This window comes from Trachinotus anak, unplaced genomic scaffold, assembly GCF_046630095.1.
Source record: "Trachinotus anak isolate AG129_WGS33_773 ecotype Australia unplaced genomic scaffold, CSIRO_AGI_Tana_v1 ptg000010l, whole genome shotgun sequence".
Taxonomy (NCBI): domain Eukaryota; kingdom Metazoa; phylum Chordata; class Actinopteri; order Carangiformes; family Carangidae; genus Trachinotus; species Trachinotus anak.
Genome location: NW_027273861.1, coordinates 9,620,655 through 9,642,500, shown reverse-complemented (window position 1 = coordinate 9,642,500; position 21,846 = coordinate 9,620,655). Strand labels below are relative to the sequence as shown.

General features: G+C 41.9%; 3 protein-coding genes across 4 annotated transcripts in view; 2 read left to right on the top strand and 1 right to left on the bottom strand.

The window, feature by feature from the left end:
- The window catches only part of LOC139626854 (salivary glue protein Sgs-3-like), a 10,663-nt gene extending 1,589 nt beyond the window's left edge, over positions 1 to 9,074 (top strand). The window contains exons 2-5 of one of the 2 annotated variants that reach the window (XM_071487385.1): positions 2,152 to 2,304; positions 4,113 to 4,679; positions 5,847 to 6,004; positions 7,224 to 9,074. In XM_071487385.1, the coding sequence (XP_071343486.1) occupies positions 2,152 to 2,304; positions 4,113 to 4,679; positions 5,847 to 6,004; positions 7,224 to 7,268 (923 nt within the window). In that variant the 3' untranslated portion in view covers positions 7,269 to 9,074. Of the gene's footprint in view, positions 1 to 2,088; positions 2,305 to 4,112; positions 4,680 to 5,846; positions 6,005 to 7,223 lie in introns of both variants that reach the window. The other variant, XM_071487384.1, reaches the window with a different exon arrangement.
- A 131-nt stretch (positions 9,075 to 9,205) lies between these two features.
- On the bottom strand, positions 9,206 to 16,369 carry LOC139626856 (coiled-coil domain-containing protein 159). Its single transcript, XM_071487387.1, has 12 exons — positions 16,232 to 16,369; positions 15,486 to 15,563; positions 15,124 to 15,166; positions 14,764 to 14,924; positions 14,525 to 14,606; positions 13,835 to 14,018; positions 13,551 to 13,624; positions 13,334 to 13,410; positions 13,135 to 13,235; positions 12,961 to 13,052; positions 12,725 to 12,868; positions 9,206 to 11,487 (listed from the first exon to the last, which is right to left on the bottom strand). Exons 2-12 carry the CDS (start codon positions 15,549 to 15,551, stop codon positions 11,288 to 11,290), a joined length of 1,224 nt encoding a protein of 407 aa, XP_071343488.1. The 5' UTR covers positions 15,552 to 15,563; positions 16,232 to 16,369; the 3' UTR covers positions 9,206 to 11,287.
- Positions 16,370 to 16,497: 128 nt separating this feature from the next.
- On the top strand, positions 16,498 to 19,746 carry mmachc (metabolism of cobalamin associated C). The gene is made up of 5 exons (XM_071487386.1): positions 16,498 to 16,655; positions 16,826 to 17,023; positions 17,440 to 17,592; positions 17,717 to 17,893; positions 18,583 to 19,746. The coding sequence occupies exons 1-5, from the start codon at positions 16,566 to 16,568 to the stop codon at positions 18,763 to 18,765; spliced, it is 801 nt and encodes a 266-aa protein (XP_071343487.1). The 5' UTR covers positions 16,498 to 16,565; the 3' UTR covers positions 18,766 to 19,746.
- Positions 19,747 to 21,846: the final 2,100 nt, after the last annotated feature.

The following is a 21,846-nucleotide window of genomic DNA, read 5'->3' as shown; positions in this document are numbered from 1 at the left end:
ATGAATAAGGCACTTTATTAACATTCTCTATTCATTTCTGCCTCGCCTTCTTGAGCCTTCTTTCTGACTAATCAATAACATGTTCCTCTCGATAAGAAGAATTCTACATAATAATAATTTGAGTTAAAACTAAACTCAATTATTTATAGTCTCGTGAAAATAATGCCCTATGTGAAGCAGAATTGAACTAAAAGATAAAGGAACTGTCAGTTATTTCAGGTACATTAGTGTACAGTAAGTGCAGAGGGAGGATGGTTTAATCGTGCCCTTGAAGAAGATATGCTCTATTCGTTGTTTGATTTGGTTGAGACTGAAGACTAACTGTTTGTAATATATAGTATATTAATAACTGTTTAAGAGCTACTCTTGTGAGCAAAATGTCTCACATTTCTGATGAGTTTTTATGGTTGGATGAGTTGTGTTTTAGGATGGGAACTTTTTTTTGGAACAGAAGACAAAGTTCTTTGTTTGCAGTGTAATGTTATATGTATGTATGACTGGAAATGAACATGAGAGGCCAGAAGCATGACATAGTGCTTGAGAGGTCACACACTGGCTGCCACGAACACCTGAAATAAGTGCGCATGAAAAGGGCAGCGTGCACAGAGTCCGGTTTCGGTTTCCCCGAAAAGGAAAAATCAGTTGAGAATGATCTGCACCGCCGACAAAAATCACCACGGTCACATGCTGTGAAACCTGCCCTACTTGTTTTTATAGAAGCACTTACATACAGAGGTCTCACACAGAGGCACTTCCAGCATTGAGTGTTGAAGCAGCAGACATCTGCTCGCAGAGAAACCATTTGCTGTTCCTCTCAGTGGCAGGGTCAAGAAGTGAGCAAGAGCTATTTCCCCAGGTACATGCTGCACTGGCCTGAAAAACTGTAAGACCCTGTAATATCTGGACAGAGGAGTGTGCAACAATAGAAACAGTGGTTCTCTTTATGAATCTACTCTGCACACACACACACACACACATGTATATATACAGACTTACTACTCCTGCATTTGACCTAAGCTGCTCTAAGCGAGGGAACAAGGCCAGTATTATGCAGCCAAGCACCTCTGTCTATTTATATGTCTGTTTTTGTATCATTTAGAGTTCAAACAGATCTCCCTCTCTCCCTCTGTTTCTGTGTCTCTCTGCCTCTCTCTCTCTCTCTCTCACTGTCTGTGCTGATGAGCTGCATGAGTGATTATGGAGGTAATGAAAGGCATCACGGCACCGTGTTACTGAACAGTAACGACATTACATTACATTAGTGCTCTGGTCTTCATCAAAGGGAAGCGGTTAGGAACAGAGATGAAGTCTGGTACAGGAGTGTGAGAGACATCAAGCTGAAGAGGAAAGAGGGAGAGAGTGAGAGAGATGGAAGGTCTTCATTAAAATGATATTACTTTAAAGACCAAAAATTACTTGTGTCTCATGTGGGTTGTAGTTGATGCCATGCAAAGAAAAAGTTCGAGTCAGCCCTTATCCCTTTTATTTTGTACACTGAAATTATGTTTTACAGTGACGTGACTGTCTTGTGCTTAATGCAAATTTCAGTATCTATTTAGCTCAGTGATTCCCAGGATAAATATGCGTTTTTTCATTCATTTTTAAAAAAAAACACTTTTTAAAAAACACTTTTCAACCACCAAATGAGGGAACATTGCTCTTTGGTTAAATTGCTCATGAGTAGCTTCATTTTGCCTCGCTCTAAAGGGGCATGAGTCAAAAGCGGTTCGCAGTCGCTTCATTTAGCTCCCAGTGCAAAAGAAAAGTCTGGCTTTGCAAAGTGAAAATGACATGTTCCCTTCTTCCCTAACACTTTAGGAAGACTGCTCACTGATCGATACAAGGTTGTGTAGCACTGAGCGTGCACGGCTATTAGAGTGCATCACTGCTTTACAGGAAAGAAGTACTCAAAAAAGTATTTATCACTTCTAATCATTTCTGTTTGAATGAAGACTTGCCTTTGTTGACTGATATGCTCTTCTGTGTTTGGTTGGAGTAATAGGGAAATATGTTCTTAATGACTCTGAAGATGAGGAATCACCAGGAATTTTTGATTAACCAACTTCTGCACTGTCTTCCCCTCATTAGGTAAAAAGGAAATTGCTGCTCCAAAAAGCACTGTCGTTGCTGAGGTGGCCACTGCGGCCCCAGCTGCAGCTGCTGTGCCTACTTCTGGTCTGGAATCCACCAGACCTCCTGCACCAACAGTTAATGGCTCTGACTCAAACTCAAGTTCCAGTAACACCAGCAGTTTGAGCAGCAACACAACAACCCCCCAGACACACGGACCAAAGGAAGCTAATGGTAACTTTTCTCCTCTTCATTTTAATGTAAGACATAAGATGGAATAAATAAGAAAACACGATGGCAGACTGACAGTAGAATGAAAGAGTCACATGTATGGGGTGAAGATGTTGGAAAACATTGGGGGAAAAAGGTGATAGGATGTTGTCTGATACGATATATGGTTATTATAGCTGTCTGTTTGAAGTTTGTCAGTACGGAAGTTTTGTCACACTTCAGAAAAATTTAATAGGAAGTCAAGCAGCAGGTGGCTCAGAGTTTAGGAGCTATATTTAACAAAGTCCTTATCTCTGCTCTCCATGTCCAGAAGTGGCCCACACAGCGTGAGTGACTATCACGCCACAAACACAACAGAGGCACAGAGACCGAGAGCTCAGTCTTTCAAAACTAGAGCACGGAGAGGGAGAGAATTTCAGAGATGGTGTGAGATAAAAGTGAAATAAAGAAGGTATGACTGAGTTGAGTAAATCAGGTGCAATCGTGTTGGGAGAGCAATGGTAAAATATACTGCAGACAGGTTAGCACTGAAGCGATGGTGTTGAGGAGAGAAGTGATTAAATGCTGTGTGACTTCTCACAAAGGGGTGAGAACGGTAGTGAAATACTCCCCCCAGGTACACACACACACACACACACACACACACACTCTCTCTCTCTCTCGCTCTTTTGGTGTGCTGGTTTACACATTACACTCGTAAACATGTTCACAGGTTAGCACACATTTGTAGGCAGTTAGTTTTTATTTTCTGGAGAAAGACTGTTTGCATTTATACAATTTAAATAGCTGACATTGTCTGTGGTGTCATGCCATTCAGATTGCTGTGGTTTTGATATTCAGCTTGTTGTCATCTGCCTCTGTCCCAGTACAATGGAGGTGAATGGATTTTTATTTGTGGTACTCACAGCACTGGAAAATTCACACTTTAACAAGAGTCCACAGCCAAGCTAGTGGCTCTGTGAGGCTGTACGTAGGCAAAGTGGTGCTTGGAGCTAAATGCTAACGCCAGCCTGCTAACATACTCACAATAACAGTGCTACCACACTGATATTAAGCAGGTATAAACCCCATGTTCATTAGAAGTTAGTTGGGTAGTTTAACACGTATTAGACAAATGGAAATTTTGACCAAGGGTTTTTAACTTCATTAAAAGTTAAAGGATCATTAATGTTATTGTAGTTCATACCTGAATGGAAGACAAATATCTGTACAGAATTTCAAGGGGATCCATCTTGTAGTTATTGAGACATTTCAGTCTGAGTCACAAATGTCAAATTCATGGTGGCAGTAGGGGAAACAGTCAGACAATCACCAACATCATGAGGATATATCTTCTGGGAACAATGACTGTTTGTATGAAATTTCAGTCCGTTACTAAAAAAAAAATGCCCCTGTTGTTGATAATCCACAGAACACAAGGTCAACAGTTTTCAAAGGAAGTATTTTTGATATAAAGAAGTCCCAGTGAAAACACATGCATGAATCATTTTTTTAATGCTGTGCCATAAATGAAACTCCATTTACCTCCAGTGTATTGATGTGGAGGCAGGAAACTAGGGATGTATCTCAACTGCTGCACAAATAAACCCAAACTATCTGCATGGCTAGATATCACTAGAAAACATGTCTGTGAGTGATTTGGGTGAACTGGCCCCTTAATTAATCACGTTCTTATATGAACATACAAAACACACATCAGGGTGCAGTAGGCCAGTGTTAACATGCTGATTGCATACTTGCAGTATCTCAGCACGGCCGAAGTAGAATTATTACAGTATTATGATGATGACATTCTCTTTCTCTTTCTGTAGATACCAGCGTCATCTCTCCCTCAGTGGTTATCGCTCTTGAAAACAATGCAAACAAAACAGAAGAGTCAACATCGCCTGGAATTCTTCCTTCTGATGGCCACACCACCACTTCTCACATCCTCCCTACCACCACCACTGCAAGCCACTCACACACAACTCACAATGCTCCTGTAGACACACCGACCACCAACACGTCAGACCATCCTACTCAGCTACCTCCGGACTCCACCTCGCCCTCAAAGCAGCCCACCAACCCCAAAATACACTCATCCACTACCACTACCGCTACTACCGCTACTACTACTACTACTACTACTACTACCACTACCACTACCACTACTACTACCGCTACCACCCCTACCAGCACCCGGTCCAATTCAATATCCGGCAACAGCTCCTCTCAAAACTCCACCAATTCTGAGTCGCAGACGCTCACATCTCCACATGCTTCACAGTCCGACAGACCACAAGACCAAACAACGTCCACCGTCACCCCGCTGAGCAGGACCTCCACCCAGGCCAAAGCCCATGCTGACAACCCCTCCCAGCTCAACGTGGGGGGTGACAGTAAGTGCATAACATCTTCTGTGTTGTGGTATATAAATGTGTTCTGGACTATTCTCTTGCAGGATATTGACAGAGACAGAAGTGAATTGGCTTTACAAAAAAAGCAATGCTGTGCTTTGTTTTCCAACACAAACCCGTCCTTGCTTTTCCACGCGTGCACACACACACACACAGACGCACACACACATCCCCTGTCTACATCTTCTACAAGCACTGTCACCACCAAGCACTCCACAATTATGGCTCTGTTTGGGAATGGGACAGAAGCAGTCATGAGACTCAGGCCTTGAGAATGCTCTGTTTTCCTTCTTTTTCTGTCTCTCTCTCCCTTTGTCTGTCTGCTAAATGATTTATTTATACATCTACTTTCTGTATCTGCACTCTGCATATTCGGTATATAGATAACTGTTTCCAGGCTGAGGCTGCCATCATAATGAAAAAAAGGCAAGGAAAAACTGATAAACTTTCCCCAGTTGACCAGCTTGTGTGAATACAGTTGAAATATAAAATCTCTCTGCTTCTCTCAGTCTGTGTGGTTTTATTAGGCCATGCTTGGCATCTCGCCTCTTTCCATTAGCCAGAGGAACAGGGAGCATTCACTGCTCTGTGGTTGTTGTTACTTTCAACCAGAGGTTATAAAAAACAGCTAAGTTTACAAAATAGAATTCCATAGCAACATCCATATACATAAATACACCGAAACAAACTCCTCCCACAGAGAGATATACAAACACAGACCTCATCATTGAAAATGTCAAGATTGATGATGTGCTTAGAGATTAAGCAGCACTCTGAAACTATTATTATCTGCATATAATACATAACCGTCTTGATTCAAAATCTTAAAATCCTGCTCCATAGATAAATGTATTCAACAGTGAAGTCAAGTACTGTGCAGGCAAGGTTAACATCAGCATCCTGTGTTTGACATTTCTGTCCTGAGCTACATGATGAACACTTGAGCTCAACATGCTGCTGTAGCATCTATATTTAGTTCCAGTCACAGCATCAAACAGCCATTTAAGAACCTGTAATTCTGCTATTTTCACCATGTGAAGTCAAAGTAAAATCAGTGTTAAACTCTGCGTGCCAACTTGTTTACTCGGGCTGTAGAGTTTTAACAGAGGAATGGGCCCTGCTCAAGCACGTCCTGTGTTTTTGTTCCAGCAACGATGGTCCATGAGTCTCCCACATTAGACCCTCTCCTGGCTGGTCTGGTTTCAGCCTTCATCATCACTGCTGTCATCATCACTCTGCTCCTCTTCCTCAAACTGCGCCGAAGAGACAACCGACCAGAGTTCCGCAGGCTGCAGGATTTACCTATGGTGAGCATAGCCATGACATCCAGGCAACAGTTACATCCTGTCTGTCTTTCTTTATTCTGCTCAGCACAGATATTAGATATACTGTTACAACCTCACTAGTGCTTATTTGGCATAACTGCAGATTTACTGCTGCAAACCAAATCACTTTCTAATGAGGTATCGTTTGTAAAGGGTTTATGAACTAATGGCTTTATTAAGGATTATTAATTATATACTGAAGCTTTACAGATCAGTTATATGTATTACATCGGTTATAATATTAGTTAAATTTACTAGCCATTAATAAGATCAGTTTTTGGGTTGCCAGGTTGGTGTTTATCCTTCCTTTGTCTGTTTAATTACATCAGGATAACTTCTTTAATGGACCATTTGACATTTGACTTCCCAGAAAATAGCTGCTGTATAAAATGCATTACATATAACGGTCTACAGGGCATATTATTATTCAACCCCTTAATTACTCACTTATAAACAAATATAATTAGGAATGACTGACTCATATTTGCCGTTGGCTTATTAATCAGCGAGAAACCAGTGAGTGAAACTTAACTAATGACTTATTAACACTCAGAACATAATACTGTTATTAAAGGAATTGAAATGGACTTTTTTTGGAAACATGCTTATTAGCTTTCTTAGCCAAGACTTAGAGCAGATTGATAGCACTCTAATGCCTGTATGGCAGTTATGAAGCTACAGCCAGCAGCCAGTTAGCTTAGCTTAGCGCAAAGACTGGAAACGGGTGAAACAGGTAGCCTGTAGGAATTGACTTCGCTCTGCCAAAAAGTAGCCGGGGTCATAACCCCAAGAACACCACATTTTTACACTTTGGTTTTTGTATGGATTAAATAAACACCCATGATATGCCATGTTAAATAGTGAGCTTTAGAGGCGTTGGGTCACAGATTTGGACAACCTAGTCTTAGCTAAGCTAAACTAACTGGCTGTTGCTTCATATTTACCACACAGGGATGAGAATTGCACCCATCTTCTCATCCAACTCTCAGCAACTCCCAGCATTTCCTAAAATGCTGTATATTCATATTTGTTTAATGACTTGCTAATATATAATGGTTTCCAATAGATCAATAAAGCATCAGAATATTTTTATTGACCCTTCATAAAATCCATTGTATTATCTAAGATTTGAGCAGTTGTGACCATGTAGACTGTGCAATCATATGTGCAATTAGTTATGTTTCTAATTTTGTCTGTGCAGGATGATATGATGGAGGACACACCCTTGTCCATGTACAGCTACTGATGGAGGCATGACTGAAATATTTGGCACCTAAATACTCTCCTTCAATCCAGGCTCACGCCGCAGCGTTCGCCGTAATTTGCACCAAACAGAAAGAATCCTGGGTAGGTGTGAGCAGATTTCTGGCTTGCTTTAATTTATCCAGATCACTGACATGTAGGAAAAGGCATGATTGAAGCTAAAGTGGACAATGAAGACATCACCCATGATGGGGTCCCTCGTGATGCCTGATGCCTGTAATTACAAATTAGGCCAACGCCTCTGTTCAATACTGTATGCTTAATATTTTCCAGCCCAGCTTTTGGGGTTGTATAATATATTTTGATTTCCCTTGAGATGAAAAGCATAGGTGTGAAGCACAAGGCAGCATCGTCAGTTACATCCATCAGTGTGATGGTTTACACCCGGACACTGGTTCAGCCTGTCCTGCCAGACTCTGGTTTAATTTCCCGTTGTCAGTTAATGTTGTAAAGTCTGACAGACAAAAGGCCCAGAAGTCTAACTGAGAGGCCAGAGAAGAGAAATGAAAGAAGCCAAAAGAAACGGCCTGATTATACAGTTAAACAGGTTGCACTTTACTTTTTCAGAAGTGGAAAAAAAAAAAAGTGGACACATATTTTATGTCTGTGAGAAAAAAAAAATAGTTTGTGTGCATACATACAGTAAGTGCAGGAAATTAGTGTGTGCGTTTTTAGGTGTGTGTGCATGTGTGTGCATGTGTGTGAGTATGTTAAGAGCGCATGTATGGTTTTTTTGGAGGTGATATTTAAAAGATTTTTTTTTCTGTGGGAAAGGTCCTGCTGCCTTCACGCCCAAGTTTGATATGTTTGTTTCTTTCCTGTAGTCTTCAGTCCAGGAGAGAGTGCCTTACACAGTACAGGGACAGCTTTTATTGTGTACTGTATTTATAGTGCAACCAACTAACTAACTTCCAGATTTACCAGTCATTCCCAGTATTTTGTGCGATTCCATTTTAAACGCACACTCAGGGCCAGGTAGCTGCTCTGACTTGCCTGTGTTTGAAGACTAGCCTCGAGGGTGTTCAACATAAGGCACTCATTCATACGATGACAGTTGCAGACTGAAATTGGCCATTGGCCTCTCCACACAACGTTAGCATTGTCCTGTGCATTGTAAATACTACTGATGAATGCGTCATGCAGAGACAACTTTATGAAACTCTTCATCTTAGTTGCTCCTTTAGTATTCACAAATTAAAAATGAAACATGGACCGACCTGACAGCACCTTGTTCCCAGTAGCCAAGCTCAGAAATATTCCATTGATTTTATTGTGTTCTGGCCTCGCTGTATTTTCGCTTTGCAAATGTGCAGGAAAATGTGAGAGGAAGTGAGACACATACAGGACAACAGAAGGAGCCCCATCGATACAAAATGTACAAAGCATGTGCAGCTCCTGTTTATTGAAGTTAGAGCCTATGAACTGATCCCTCAAACGTCTAGTGATGTTTACCAGGCTTATGAAGTTTTCATGAACCATGAACTACAGATTGGTGACATATTAAAGGAAAACCCAACATAAAAGTACTTTAGTAGTCTTGAGCTCCCCAGAACAGCTTCAATACTCTTCCATAGATTAATACCATTTACATAGTTATTTTCCATTTGTCACGTCTGTACATCCAGTATTAAATTACATTCCCAACTTTGGGGTGAACATGTCTGTACAGTCCTGTATTTGTCCATTTCTTCAAATGTCAAAAGTATCCAGAATGCATAATGAGGCTTTGCTGCCAGACGTGATTTACGGACTGTTGGTGTTGTATGATTAAAGGTATTTTGAAACCATACCCTGCATTTCCTCTTATTCCCACTTCAGATCTGTTACTAACAGAGTTTGTCGTATACAGCTCTTTGACCTCAGCTCCAATCAGAGCACAAATGCTCTATAAAGGCAACCACAGAAAACCAAACTCCTCTCTTTCAACTTTAACACAGACTTTTATTGTTAGAGACGAAACAAAACAACAGATCTTCAATGAACATTTCAGTGCGCTGCTACACTGCAGCACTACTGCACAATACTTGGCAAATGCAATAAAACAGCAATAGAAAGCAGCAGTCTGATTCATCAGCCATCATGTTACCACAACAGCAAATAGATGAGCCTTCATTAAATGTGTCAATGTTATCAGCAGTACAAGAAGAGTGTGTTAGAAGAGGTTTGTTAAAATACCGTTGTTGTTACTGCTCTGTCTTTTGTTGCTTGCTATTGACGACTGAGACAATCTGCCTTGTTAGATGAACTGAAAAGTGTCTGGTCACTTTTGTGATCCACACCATCATATGCACACCCTGCTGAACACCTAACCTGCCCGTCAGCTCCCCCATGGCTCTGCACTGTGGTCTGGGATCCTCGATGGGGGGTGTCTGGATGGTGAAATATTTAACAGCCTGGCAGTGTGACTCATGTCAGACAAGACAGGATAAAGGGATTCTTGACTGCCTCAGCTAAGCTGCGTGTATATAAAGAGATCACAGTGGAGGTCGGGGGGTGTTGGCGCCTTGATAATGTTAATGGTGTTTGATTCCTCTTTGCCCTCACTTCAGCTGCATTACCAGGAATCAAAACCCCATCACTAATCAGATTCCTTCTGGATTTAAGAGTGCATTATGTCAGGAAGAGAAAACTATCCATTACTCTGCTACCCTGAGCATTTCATGTAGCAAATGATCACCAGCTAAAAAGGTACTGTAAATCTTTTTGCTTGATATATAACTGTACATCAAGTGATCAAAGATTGTCAAAGTGCAATATCATTAAGTTTAAGTCAAATTTGTTATTTTACAAATTGATTAATTGAAAAATACCAACTTTTTATAAGGATACTGTCGGCCCTTATTTTACAAATCAGAAGCACCGTGATGAGTGGTGTCCTTATGGATCCCACTGTGGGGCAGAGATGAAAGTCCTGCCCAAACCTTATCCACTTCAAACTTTAACATAACCCCAACAATCTGTAATCATAACAAACATGAGCATAATTATTTTTAGTCTTGTCTAAAACCAAACCTTGTGGTTTAGCTGGCCTACCAGAGTTAAGGACAGTGCTTCTGTCCTAAACTTGGGCAGAATCAGAGTCAGCGACGTGCAACATGGGTGCAGAGGGTGTTTGCGTCTATGCTGACCCAAAACTCTGCCATCCACCATCATGAAAGGAGATGTTGTCTGAATGACAAACTCTCACAAGAAATCTTGGTTCTTTAAACAGCTGCCTGTCTCCTCAGTTTGTTCTCAGGCATCCTATCAGACTGTACATGTGGACATAGTTACTGCAAATTATTTCGGGAGAATTTGTGGCTACAACAGTTCTCAGCAGTTTGTTCAGTCCCAAGCTTTGTCACTAGCTAGACGGAGGGAAACCAAGGCTTTGATGAATACTGTTTTAAACAAAGAGAAATGAACAACTTTATTCAATCTTTTGGTGGTTTGTTTCACCACACTGTGGTAGTAAGAGGTTGAGTATCACATGAGACTAGACTGTTGAGTGAGTCAAAGTCAAAGTCAAAAAAGATTAAAACTAGTTTGACCTTTCTTGAGTCTCAATTCTGTTATTCACACATAACCATTTAGAAATAGCATTTTAGAATTTCTCACACTAAAAATAAATTCCCCCACTGGTATCGATGATTAATCACACATCATATCCAAGCAGGTCTGTTAAGCAGAAGCAGTAACACTAAGTAGGATGACACAATTACTCGTTATTATATGTATCTGCCACTGCTCCCATGCCAAGCCTGCTGCTATTGCCTTTCTTTGTTTGCATTCCCCTTCCCTCAGGACAACAAAGGAAATAAGCCATATGGCTGGTTGTGTTTTTCTGGCTATTTCTATTTTTAGAGTTTGGGGAGTTGCAACAGAACTCTAACTCATAAAAGTACTGATCAAATGAAATCTATTGAAAAGTGTTAATACATCTCATGTAGTGTATTAGACGAGTCAGAAGAAATGCCTTTATGTCTTCCTAAATTAAATTAGAGAACTTCACCTTAGAACAGGTCAGAGGTCATTAAGACTTAGGTCAGATCCTAAATCTGGGTTCACAATGTCATCAAGGAGATCATCATCATCATCATCATCATCATCATCATCGTCATCATCATCAACATGATGACCATCCTCCAGATCAGATCCTGGACCAGCAAAGTTGCTCCGCCTGGACTGAACACTCAGACGTACCCGTGGCTTCTGATGCAGCGCTGGCAAAGGTGAAGAGCAGAGGAAGAGCAATTAACTTGTGAGTGTGAGTGACTGAGTGCCTCTTTGCTGTATTACCATGTGGGATTAGGTTGGAAGACATTCAAATGTTTTCCCATAACAACTGTGTACCAGTATGAGTGTGTGAGTGTGTGTGTGTGTTAAATTATCCTGGCTTCATGGGCCCAAAATCACTCTGGGAAACATTTAGAGCAGAGATCGTAATCTCTTCCGGGAACATCAACCTTCTCTTACAGTAAGTCTCAGGGTTGAGCAGTGTGCACACACACACACACGCAAACACACACCAAAATCTTGCAAAAAAACAACTGGCTTTGCAGAGACTGGTGGAGAGGAAATGAGAGCTTTACTGCTTTATCTGCAGGCAGAGGAACGCAGTATGGCCACAAACTTGTTCACAATGTTTTTGTTCTGTTTTTTTCTCTTTTTCGCTGCCTTTAAATATATCACATCTTGTGATACATTTAAAATGGTCTAAAATTTTAGGAAATACATGTATTTACTTTCTTGCTGACAGACAAGAAGTTCATATGTCTGTAAGGCAAATATGAAGCTACATCTAGGTGAAGGATAGCTTAGCTTAGCACAAAGACTGGCAACAGGGGGAAAAGGCTAACAGGGGTCTGTTCAGAAAGGAACAAAATCCACCTAATCAACACTTTTGATCTTGTTTGTTAAATATGTACAAAAATTATGATAGGACTATTTTTTGATTAGGAGCAGTGACGTCCTGTTGTCCCACTGTGAAGTTACAAGGGAACCAAAAAATTAGAGTTATATCATTCTCCTCATCTAAATCTCAGAAAGAAAGTAAATAAGTGTATTTCCCAAAATGTCAATCTATTAATTTGACCAACTGTATGTTCAAATGGTAAACACAGATGAGTGCTCTCCAGTGAGCCAGATCTGGAACAGAATCAGGACAACGACCGAGCCATATGCGTGGGGGAGGGACAGGAGGGGGAACTACACGTCCTGTCTTGCTAAAACCATCGTCAGTGTGTACCAATCTGGTGCCCTGGGTAACGGTTTCTGTTGGACGGAGTGTGTGATCCAATTGTCAGAACATGTTTCTGTTACTGTGCGTGTAGGTGGACAGAAGGCTTGTGAAGATGATATAATGGAAGCATTTGGTGTATATGACTCAGCATGCTGTACTTCAGTACCTGATGTTGGACAAGGCGACCATGCTTTGGCGCCTTTTTCATTCATCCTTACCAGGCTCTTTGTCATCCAACCATGACAGATCATCTGAGCTGACCTCGGCCAGGCTAGGAGTTGGACTTAAGTCTTCTGAGTCAGAGTCTGGCTCTTCAGCTCTGACTCTACTGTGGCCATGCGGGAGTACGAGCGGTGATGCCCCTGAATCCAACAGAAAATCATGGGTACATAGTTTTACCACGCTGTGCGTGTTTGTGTATGTGTGCCAGAGCTTAAGTAGGAGAGAGACTTGCCTGACGCGCACGCTGACAGTGACAATGTTTTTGGTTCGCGTTCTCGCAGAATAAGAGTCCGGACCTCGTCTTTCAGTTCTGACACAACTGTTCTGTTGTAAGAGATTAAATGTAACATGTGTAATCCACAAATAGATGAAACATAATCCCAAACACACACGCTCACACATTTACCTGATCTGGCGGACCTCTTGCTGTGTGTCTGAATACTGAGAGACAGTCTTGGCCAGATCAGTGCTGAGAGTCCTGTAGCTGTCTGTTAGCTCCTCAAAGGTCTGAACAAAGCACACAAAGGAAAGGTTAAGGATCTGAAAGAAAACAAACCACACATTGCAAAAGCAAACACAACCTGTGTGACACAATGTGTGTGTACCTTGCAGCTGTGTTCGTACTGTCTCCTGGTCTCTCTGGCCTCTGCCTGCTGGAGGAACATGTCCTCTTCCTGTCTCCCTGTCAAGAGGAGAAGAAAGAGCCGATGTTATGAACAAGTCTGCACCTGCTTTTGCTTTGTTGGCCAGCACAGAGCTCATGACATGTGCAGTCCCGCAGAATCAATGCAAGGACTTGGCGTGTGTGTGAATGTGACTCACTTAGCCGTGTTTTCAGTTGGTCCACCTCCCTCCGCAGGTGTTCCAGCTCCTCTCTGCGAAGCTTTGAGCTGAAACTGTGGGGAAAGAAGGAGAAGTGGTGACAAAACTGTGTTTCACATTTCCTCTTCCCAAAAAATGAAAATGTCACCTACAAGCCTTTGTAGTAGCTGAGTCTTTTTTTTTAATTCCACATGAGGTGTAAATATTCAATCATGTCAATCATGAGCTGGACCTATCATCAGTTTAGTCTGCAGTTACGCCCCACAGCTCCACGCCTAATGCACCTCTCCTCCAGGTTGCCTAGCGACGTGGCTCTGGTGATGTGTCCCCTCAGACTGCTTAGCTCACGTCCCACCTCTCTCTTCCACTGCTCCATCCTTCTCTCTGCTCCTGGACTTTGTCCCCTCCTCGACTCATCCCTCTCTTTTTCACTCTCCCTCAGTGCCTCATGCAGCCTATGAACCTCCTCTGGAAAAAAAGAGATTTCCATGAGCAAGGGGTTTTTTTTCTCCTGTAGCAACCTTACGGACAAATCCGAATAATTGATTAATGTCTTTAATTATAAATGAATATCCTGTCTTGATGAGCCCATCTGCTCCATTTAAACAGATGACATGCACACACTGTCCCCCATATGCATGTAATACCAATAAAAGTAAATTCAGTTATTTTTAGTACGCACTATAAAGCATTTTAACCACAACACGGCTCAAAAGTTAAAACTACAGGTTGTTCATTAGCAGATGATTGATAATAGTTTATTTATGCCAAATCAATTCATGTGGCACCTTCAATAACCTGATAGTCTCTTGGTCCTATTATTTTTGTCATAGTTTGGGTGTGACCACATTAGACAGAGCTGCATTGGATAAGAACTATTTACCTTTAGTAGACAAGTCAGATGTTGCTGTGTTTGCATGAGGACAATGTAACCCAGTATAAACTGAGATAAGTAGTCACGGTGCGTTAGTTACCTTGTAGCGTCTGGATGTGACGTTGTTGTGACTGTCTTTCCCTTTCCATGTCGTGGAGTTTCTGGGTGAGAGACTCTATCGCCTTGCAAAGACATTAGGGGCAGAAATGTGTAATTCTGTCAACGCTAACAAAGCTGTAACACATCACATAAAGGCATCAATTTGATTTTGATCTTGCACAATTGGCTTGATTGAACAAATAACTGCAAACCTGCTTGATTAAACAAATAATTACACACCTGGCTCTGTATCTGGAGTTGTGACTGGACAGAGGCTAGGTCTGCCCACTGCACACCAGGACTGAGACATGGGGAAGGCTGTCGGTGAAGGGGGGCTCGAGGGGGAAGAGCAGGAGGGTCTAAATCTGAATCATGAATCCGCTCCCTCATGGGAAAAAAATCTGGAGAGGAAGAGGAAGAGGAATGTGTGGGAGGTCGCCCACAAAAGGCTCACATCAAATCGAATATGTTCAAACTACTTTCTGTCCTATTGTGATCTGCATTATGTTGTGAGGTTTAAAAAAGAGGATGTTATACACTCACACAAATAGGTAATTTCCCCTCTTAATCATATTCATTAATCTGAAACAGTTCACCCACCCTCTCCTCCTTTGGAGAATTTCCCTGGTGAGGTCAGTCTCTCCTGGGGACAAAAACATTTTTCAGATTGAAAGGGTTTTCCCACACTCTCAGTATCTGAACGCCTCTGTATCTGAGTAACTGAGTTACCATGTTAAACGTTTAGTAGAGCATTACTGCCATCTACTGATAGGTACATTAACACCAACAGTTTACAGCTGACCGCATTGAGGGCTCTTCTGTTTGTGTTTTATATGCATTTCACTGATGTAAAACGAAAATGCCTCAATACACAGAAGGAGCTCACATTCTTTGAAAGCAGTATTTTCTGTTATTTCTTGCAAGGCCAATAAATTAGGACAATGACATCTGATTGTACTCACCCTCATCTTTGCTACGCTGCCATCTGCCACAGACAGGATAGAGCTCAGCTGATTGTCCCAGTTCATGTCCGAGTTGATCTAGGACGAAATGCATCAAAAGAAGTTGCATCATTTACCAGCTCAAGTCGGTTAACTCTTGACTCTCGGTGGGCAAAGAACCACGCAAGACAGTGTTGAGACACCAAAGAGCAGTAACTTTAGACATGTTTTGTGGCTGGTTGGTGGGGTAACAACCAAGCCGAGAGCTCTCACACTTTACGGGTGATTAAATTACAGCAGGCCTGGGTATTAGCAAGTTGCTTCTCAAGAAAATGTAGCTGTGTGCAGGTTGTCTGAGAATGTGATAGGTGTGCTTTAAAAAGACTCCAGTCCCGTAGGGACTATCCCTCTGCAGTTTTCAGGAGCAGATATAGATTTAAACTGGAAGTGATGCAGGGCCCACCTCCACCTGCTTCATGACGAAGACACAGCAAAATGCACACTAAACACGTCAAGGTCATGTATAACTCGTCGGAGCAAAAGTTATATAGCCACTACTGGCGTAACCTCAGCTAATTCCAGTTAGCAGCAGTTTTATGACGACTTTTCATGTGACTGTCGTAGCAGGCAGAAAGAAATAGTCCACCGCCTCTAAGACACCAGGTCATGTCTGCTTTTCCCATAAACATATAACCTGTGGCTGAAAAAATGTCTAATATTTGATGACATACGTCTAAATTTGCTAGCTGGCTAAACAAGGTACTCACAGTAAACCTCGCGACTCCACTTTTAAATCCAGGAGCCCATAACGGCGACGTGATTGCGTATGACGTGATTGCGTATGACGTAGGCGCAGGAGTCTTCTGGGTATTGTAGTAGGTGGTTGTTCTACTCTTTCCCTCTTTAGTCACAGAATAGCAGAAATACTACAGTAGAATTGCTCCGAGAAAGACTGCATTGTGTATCACAGGGCAGCCATCTTTTTGTTGGAACAAATCATGCAAAAAAAATAATTTAAGTCTCTCTTTCTATCTTTCTGACACTGGAGGCGCAAAAGAACACCATAACCCACAATCCCAAGCTCTATGTTGACATGCAACAATGGCGACTACTACTCTCAATGTGGAAAGTGTAACAGGACTGTTAGGGAGCTGTTTATCAAAGCTGGGATTAGAAGTTTATCCTCTAAAGGTACCGTGGCACTGATTCCTCTAATGTGTCGCTTTGACAGCAAGACGAGCTTCACACTATGAAAAACACAATTGACGACATTCCCACATGTTTTTACCTGCTACCTGGGACTGGGAGTTGAGGAGGTGAAAAGGCAGTTTATTTGTGCTTCTTTGCCTCCATGTACACAGGTTGGTTGGTATAACTCGGTGCTGTCTCCGTCACTGCACCTCCCTCACCCCGATGACAGCCTTGCTGTGGTGGTGCTCAGCTCTCCCGCCATGTTTGAACAAGCCTTCCTGCCCTTCATGGAGGAGCGGGGCTGCCACGGCCTGTCAGACCCCATAGACCAGTGTGTCAAACACTGCGTTACCTCTGCTGTCTCACAGGTGAGGGGTGTGGAGGGACAGAAAGGGACAGACGGACAAGACTTTTATTTCACTATATCCTGATGCTGGAAGTTGTTTGTAATATAAACTGAAAGGTCATATAGAGATAAAATAATCAGATGGTAATTCCCACACAGTGCAGGGGATACCTGAAAAATGTACCTACTATATAATGATGCAAAGATCCTTTGTTTTGCCATAAAGCAGTTCTACAACATTGTCCCCAGCGGTCCAGTAGATATTAGCATTAAACACTATGGCAGAATATCCAGCAGCTGAGAAATTTATATTTTTTCTCAGGGCATATATATAATTGTATTGCTCAAACCTAGTTAGAGATAGGATTGCAACAATAACTATTTCCATGATCAGATTGTGACACCTGAATATTTCTCTCTCCTCTACCTGCCCTGCAGTGTTTTCCAGGACAGAAGGTGGATGTGAGGTACGACTACGAGCTGCTGCCCAGCAGGAAACCGAAGTTCTTGGCACAGACCGCAGCTCACGTGTCTGGAGCAGCTTTCTATTACCAGCAGTCTGATGTCACAGACCAACCCTGGGCTGAAAAAGTAATGCCTTTGTTTGTGGAATCTCATCGGTTGCTGCCTGATACATGTCAGTATTTTGTGGAGCAGAGTTTCCCTTCGTGTCTCCTCGCTTGAGATTTGTGCGTCTCCCCCTGTTTACCCACAGAAAATGTTTGGAGTGTGTGTGCACCCGAGGCTCGGGGGCTGGTTTGCCATCAGAGCTCTGCTGGTGTTTGAAGATGTGAAGGTGGGCTCTGAGATGGTGCAGCCTGCTCCTCCTGACTGTGTGCCCACCAGAGAGGGCAGGATACAGCTGCTGGAGGCTTTCAACCTTCACTGGCAGGTACAGAGCCTCAGCACTCTGGCACCTGTGGCATGCACAACAAATACACACCAGGGATGCTAAACTGTTTCATGTCAAGGACCACCAGACAGAGGCCTTAAGATAAAAGACCACCCATGTGTTTGAGGTTTTGTTGTCCTGTGGATCCTACGTCTATGAAGATTTCAGTTGTCTCAAATGTATTTTAACCAAAAAGATAAAGTGTGGATGTGAAATATTTTGATGAATTTTAATCAAGGAATTTATCGTTTTTATTTGTTGAACATTTTTTTCTGCATCAAGCCTCAGTGTTTGAAGCCTTGCTAAAATTTTTTAAATATTTCGGTCGTTGAAGTTCATATTATGATTTACCAACACGTTTAGACCTACTTAAACCCAGATGTGGGGGAAATAAGATTGCTTGTGATTAAATACATTTTCTTGGAATTAAACGCAGCACTGGTCAAAGTTTTTATGGGTTTTCAACATGAAATTAAATACTGATCAGTCAAAGTGAATCAGAGAACCTTTGTGTTTTTTGGTAATTTACCAATAATGTGACAGCCCTTAATTGACAATATTGTATATATTCATTATCATGTATTTAGTTGTTGAAGAATTACAGGTTAATTTTAGTTTAAGTTACGCTTCTGGCCATCAGAGGTCAAATCAGTGTGTAATCAAACTTTCTTTCTCATTTGCGTCACCAGGACTGGAGTTATAGAGACATCGTCCGTCCAGTCCAGACCTACTCTCAGAGACAGAAGGACTACTTTTCCACTCCTCCCGCTCAGCGGTTTGCTCTGCTCAGGACTTGGGGCTTCCTGCCAACAGAGGACCATCAACCTGAAACAAACTCAGACACACAGAGCCAAGAGAACGGACTTGGCTGAAAGACAAGAACTGCAGTGTGGAAGTATTGCCCATCCACGCTGAGCACAAAGCTCCACTGCTTGGGACACTTTAAATTAAATTTTAATTGAACCCTGGTGTGTGGGATACTTTTCCAGGACTTGCATATGATCGCTCACTGAGGCTGCTATATGATGATTTTCGTCACATGTTCACACTACGTTAAAATACTGTCGTACATTTGCTCCTTTTATTGTGTCATTTTACAGACTCCTGACTACACTCATACTGTCTGAGATCACTGGTGAGGACCATTACAGGCCTCGTAGCTGTTTTCTCAAAAGGGAGTCACAATTAACTGACAATGTTTAAAAAAAAAACTAATACTGAACTAATACTGCTCCTGTTTGTTGAAGGGAAGGGGATTTTAAGAAATGTTGACTGGATGTTGTTGAAAGTCCCAGCAGTCTGTTCTGCTCAACAAACCACAGGAAACAGCTTTTGTTCTGTTGTGAGCTGAAGAGGATGCACTTTATTTGCTTGTTGCTTGTGTCATACTGAAACACACAGGCTGTAGATTTTTAACTAGCAACAGCAAATTTCACTTACCACATTGGATCGTTTGACTCATAGTCAGTATCAACACAGCAGGCTTCAAGAAGCCGTCTGTCAGCAGCCTGAGTTGAACTTGTCATCTGTACCTTTTAAGTTCAGTTACTGTTGCCTTTTTGCTCATTTCTGGAATATTTATATTTGTCTTAATATTGAAGCTATAAAAATAATCAGATTTTAAGACATGTTAAACATTTCCAAGTCAAGCTAAATAAAAAAATTGAGCATATTAACAAAATGTGTAAATCAATGACCACCGCCCTCAAGCAGACAACTGCAAAGGATCAAAAACACATGGTCTTACTTGTCCCTTCTGGTATCTAGCTATACAGATATTTTAGTAGTAGCGGTTATGATTGAATGTTGATCTGGTATTCTGTGAATGAACATTATCAATGTCCATCCATCCATCCATTGTTTTGTCCTTGTCTCCAGTTTACCTGACACTCGTCTTGATGTATTATAGATGTGAGCTGCCTCTGCCCCCGGCCTGGTGACAGACTGACAACTTTAAACTGTAACTATTTCTACCTCTGTCACGGGGTCAGCACCCTGCTCAACACTATCACCCTGGTCACGCTCAGTTTAGCGGCTTCATCGGGCGTTTTTCTTTATTTTGATTTTTTTTTTAACAAAGGTAAATTCACACAGACACATGAACACCTAACAGCTGCCCCAAACAACCAGCGATCATCTGCACTGAGCAGCTTCCCCGGGCAGTGAGGACTGAAGTGTGCCCTTTTTCTGTCTAAAAGCTACAGGAACTGTATCTATCAGATGTTCTGCAGTAGAAATTCATTGCAGGTCATGTCTGTAGTTTCACCTCTAGATGTCACTGCTCTCTTGATTATGCAGGCTGTGGCTTTGTGCTGCTGTGTAAAGCATCTGCACTTTATAAAGTCAAGCACACACTCTGCAGATAACCTGCCTCAAGTACAACATCTACTCACTGCAACCGTTAAGCAAATCTTACTTACGAGTTGATCCTACATTGTATTCATTTAAGCATCTCTATTCTCACTCCTGTCATTATTTACACCTTGCTTTTGTCTTTGTGTGCAGAAATATGAGAACCCGTCCCATCTGAGATGTCTTAGCTTCATTTCACATTTTCTGTTCATTGCAACACCCCGCTCTCTCATTCCCTCTCTCAGTGCATCCCTCTCCTCACCCCCGTCTCCCTCCTGTGCTATTCCGTCTATCTGTGTACTGAATCAGCATTTCAGAGCTATATGCCGCAGGCCTGCAGAGAGGCAGACCACAGAGTTAATTATACTCCCACAGATACTCGATCTCGCCCCTATCCCCCTCCTCTGTTGCTCCATCCCACCGCTTTCTTCCCTCTTTCCCACTTTCTCTCTTTTCGAAATGTCTTTAACTCTGCAGTTCAACTCTCAGTCCCACCAGAAGCTTCTAAGGATGGTTGAATATCCATATTAATCATGTCAAATTACTGCCATTCTTAGTTCTGAATTTCCTTTCGGTACATTAATTTTACATCACAGTTTAGCAGAGTTAAATCCAAGACGCAGAATTACATAACTGAAAGATGGTTGTATTGAATTAAGGCGCAATTTTTGCAAGATACATTTTCCAGGAGCCATTTACTAAAGGAAATGTATCTGGCACAAAACTAGACAACAAAAAGTAGTAGTTATCAGGGATTGCACGTCTCTGACTCTCTGCTGTTGTGGGCGAGAAAGCTGTAAGCTTTGTGCTCTGGGGTGAGTAGTGTGCCTCACTATCTGCAGCCGGGAATACACTGATTTATGAACATTTAGGTTGCATGTCAAAAATGAAGCAATAAGATATGGAGAGTCAAGTGAGGGTGAGAGCTCCCTGTTTTCCCTCAGTTCATTATCCTGCAGGAATCAGTTGTTTCCACAGTGCAGCTTGAGTCCTGGCAGGCAGAGCTGCACTGCCAAGCTCTCATGGATCCTGTGTTTTTGCAGGACTGCAGAGGCAGTTGTGCACTTTGACTGCTGTGGGACACAGGAGGTTACCAGCAGAGACACCACAAGATAATAAACTGAACTTTTTTCCCCCACATGCTTCATGTGATACACACAAAAAGACATGAACCGAAACATTATGGATAGATTCAGACTATAAGATTCGCAGCATTTGTGTAGTTTTAACACTGCTTTGAATAGATTAGGAATGAATCCAGTAAAGTCTGATAAAAGCCGCTGCAGGGCTGTAGATCCTGAACATAAATGGGTTTAGAATCAGTTTGTTAGGAGAGGCAGCAAAAGTCTACTGGGTGCTGCTCTTCAAGATCCAAAAAAAAAAAGAAAAAAAACTAAACAAAACTGGGCAGTAATGACATGTTTGTGCACATCAAGAATTATCTGGTGCTGAAATAGTTTCAGGCAGAGATGAAAAAGAAGAAAGGGAAAGAAAAAAAAAAAAAAAAAAAAGAGTGGTGTGTGGTGTTTCATGAGTTGTGCATCAGTGAAGCAGTGTTATCCGCCCACAGACATCAGTTAGCAACAAGGGAGGGGAAAGGC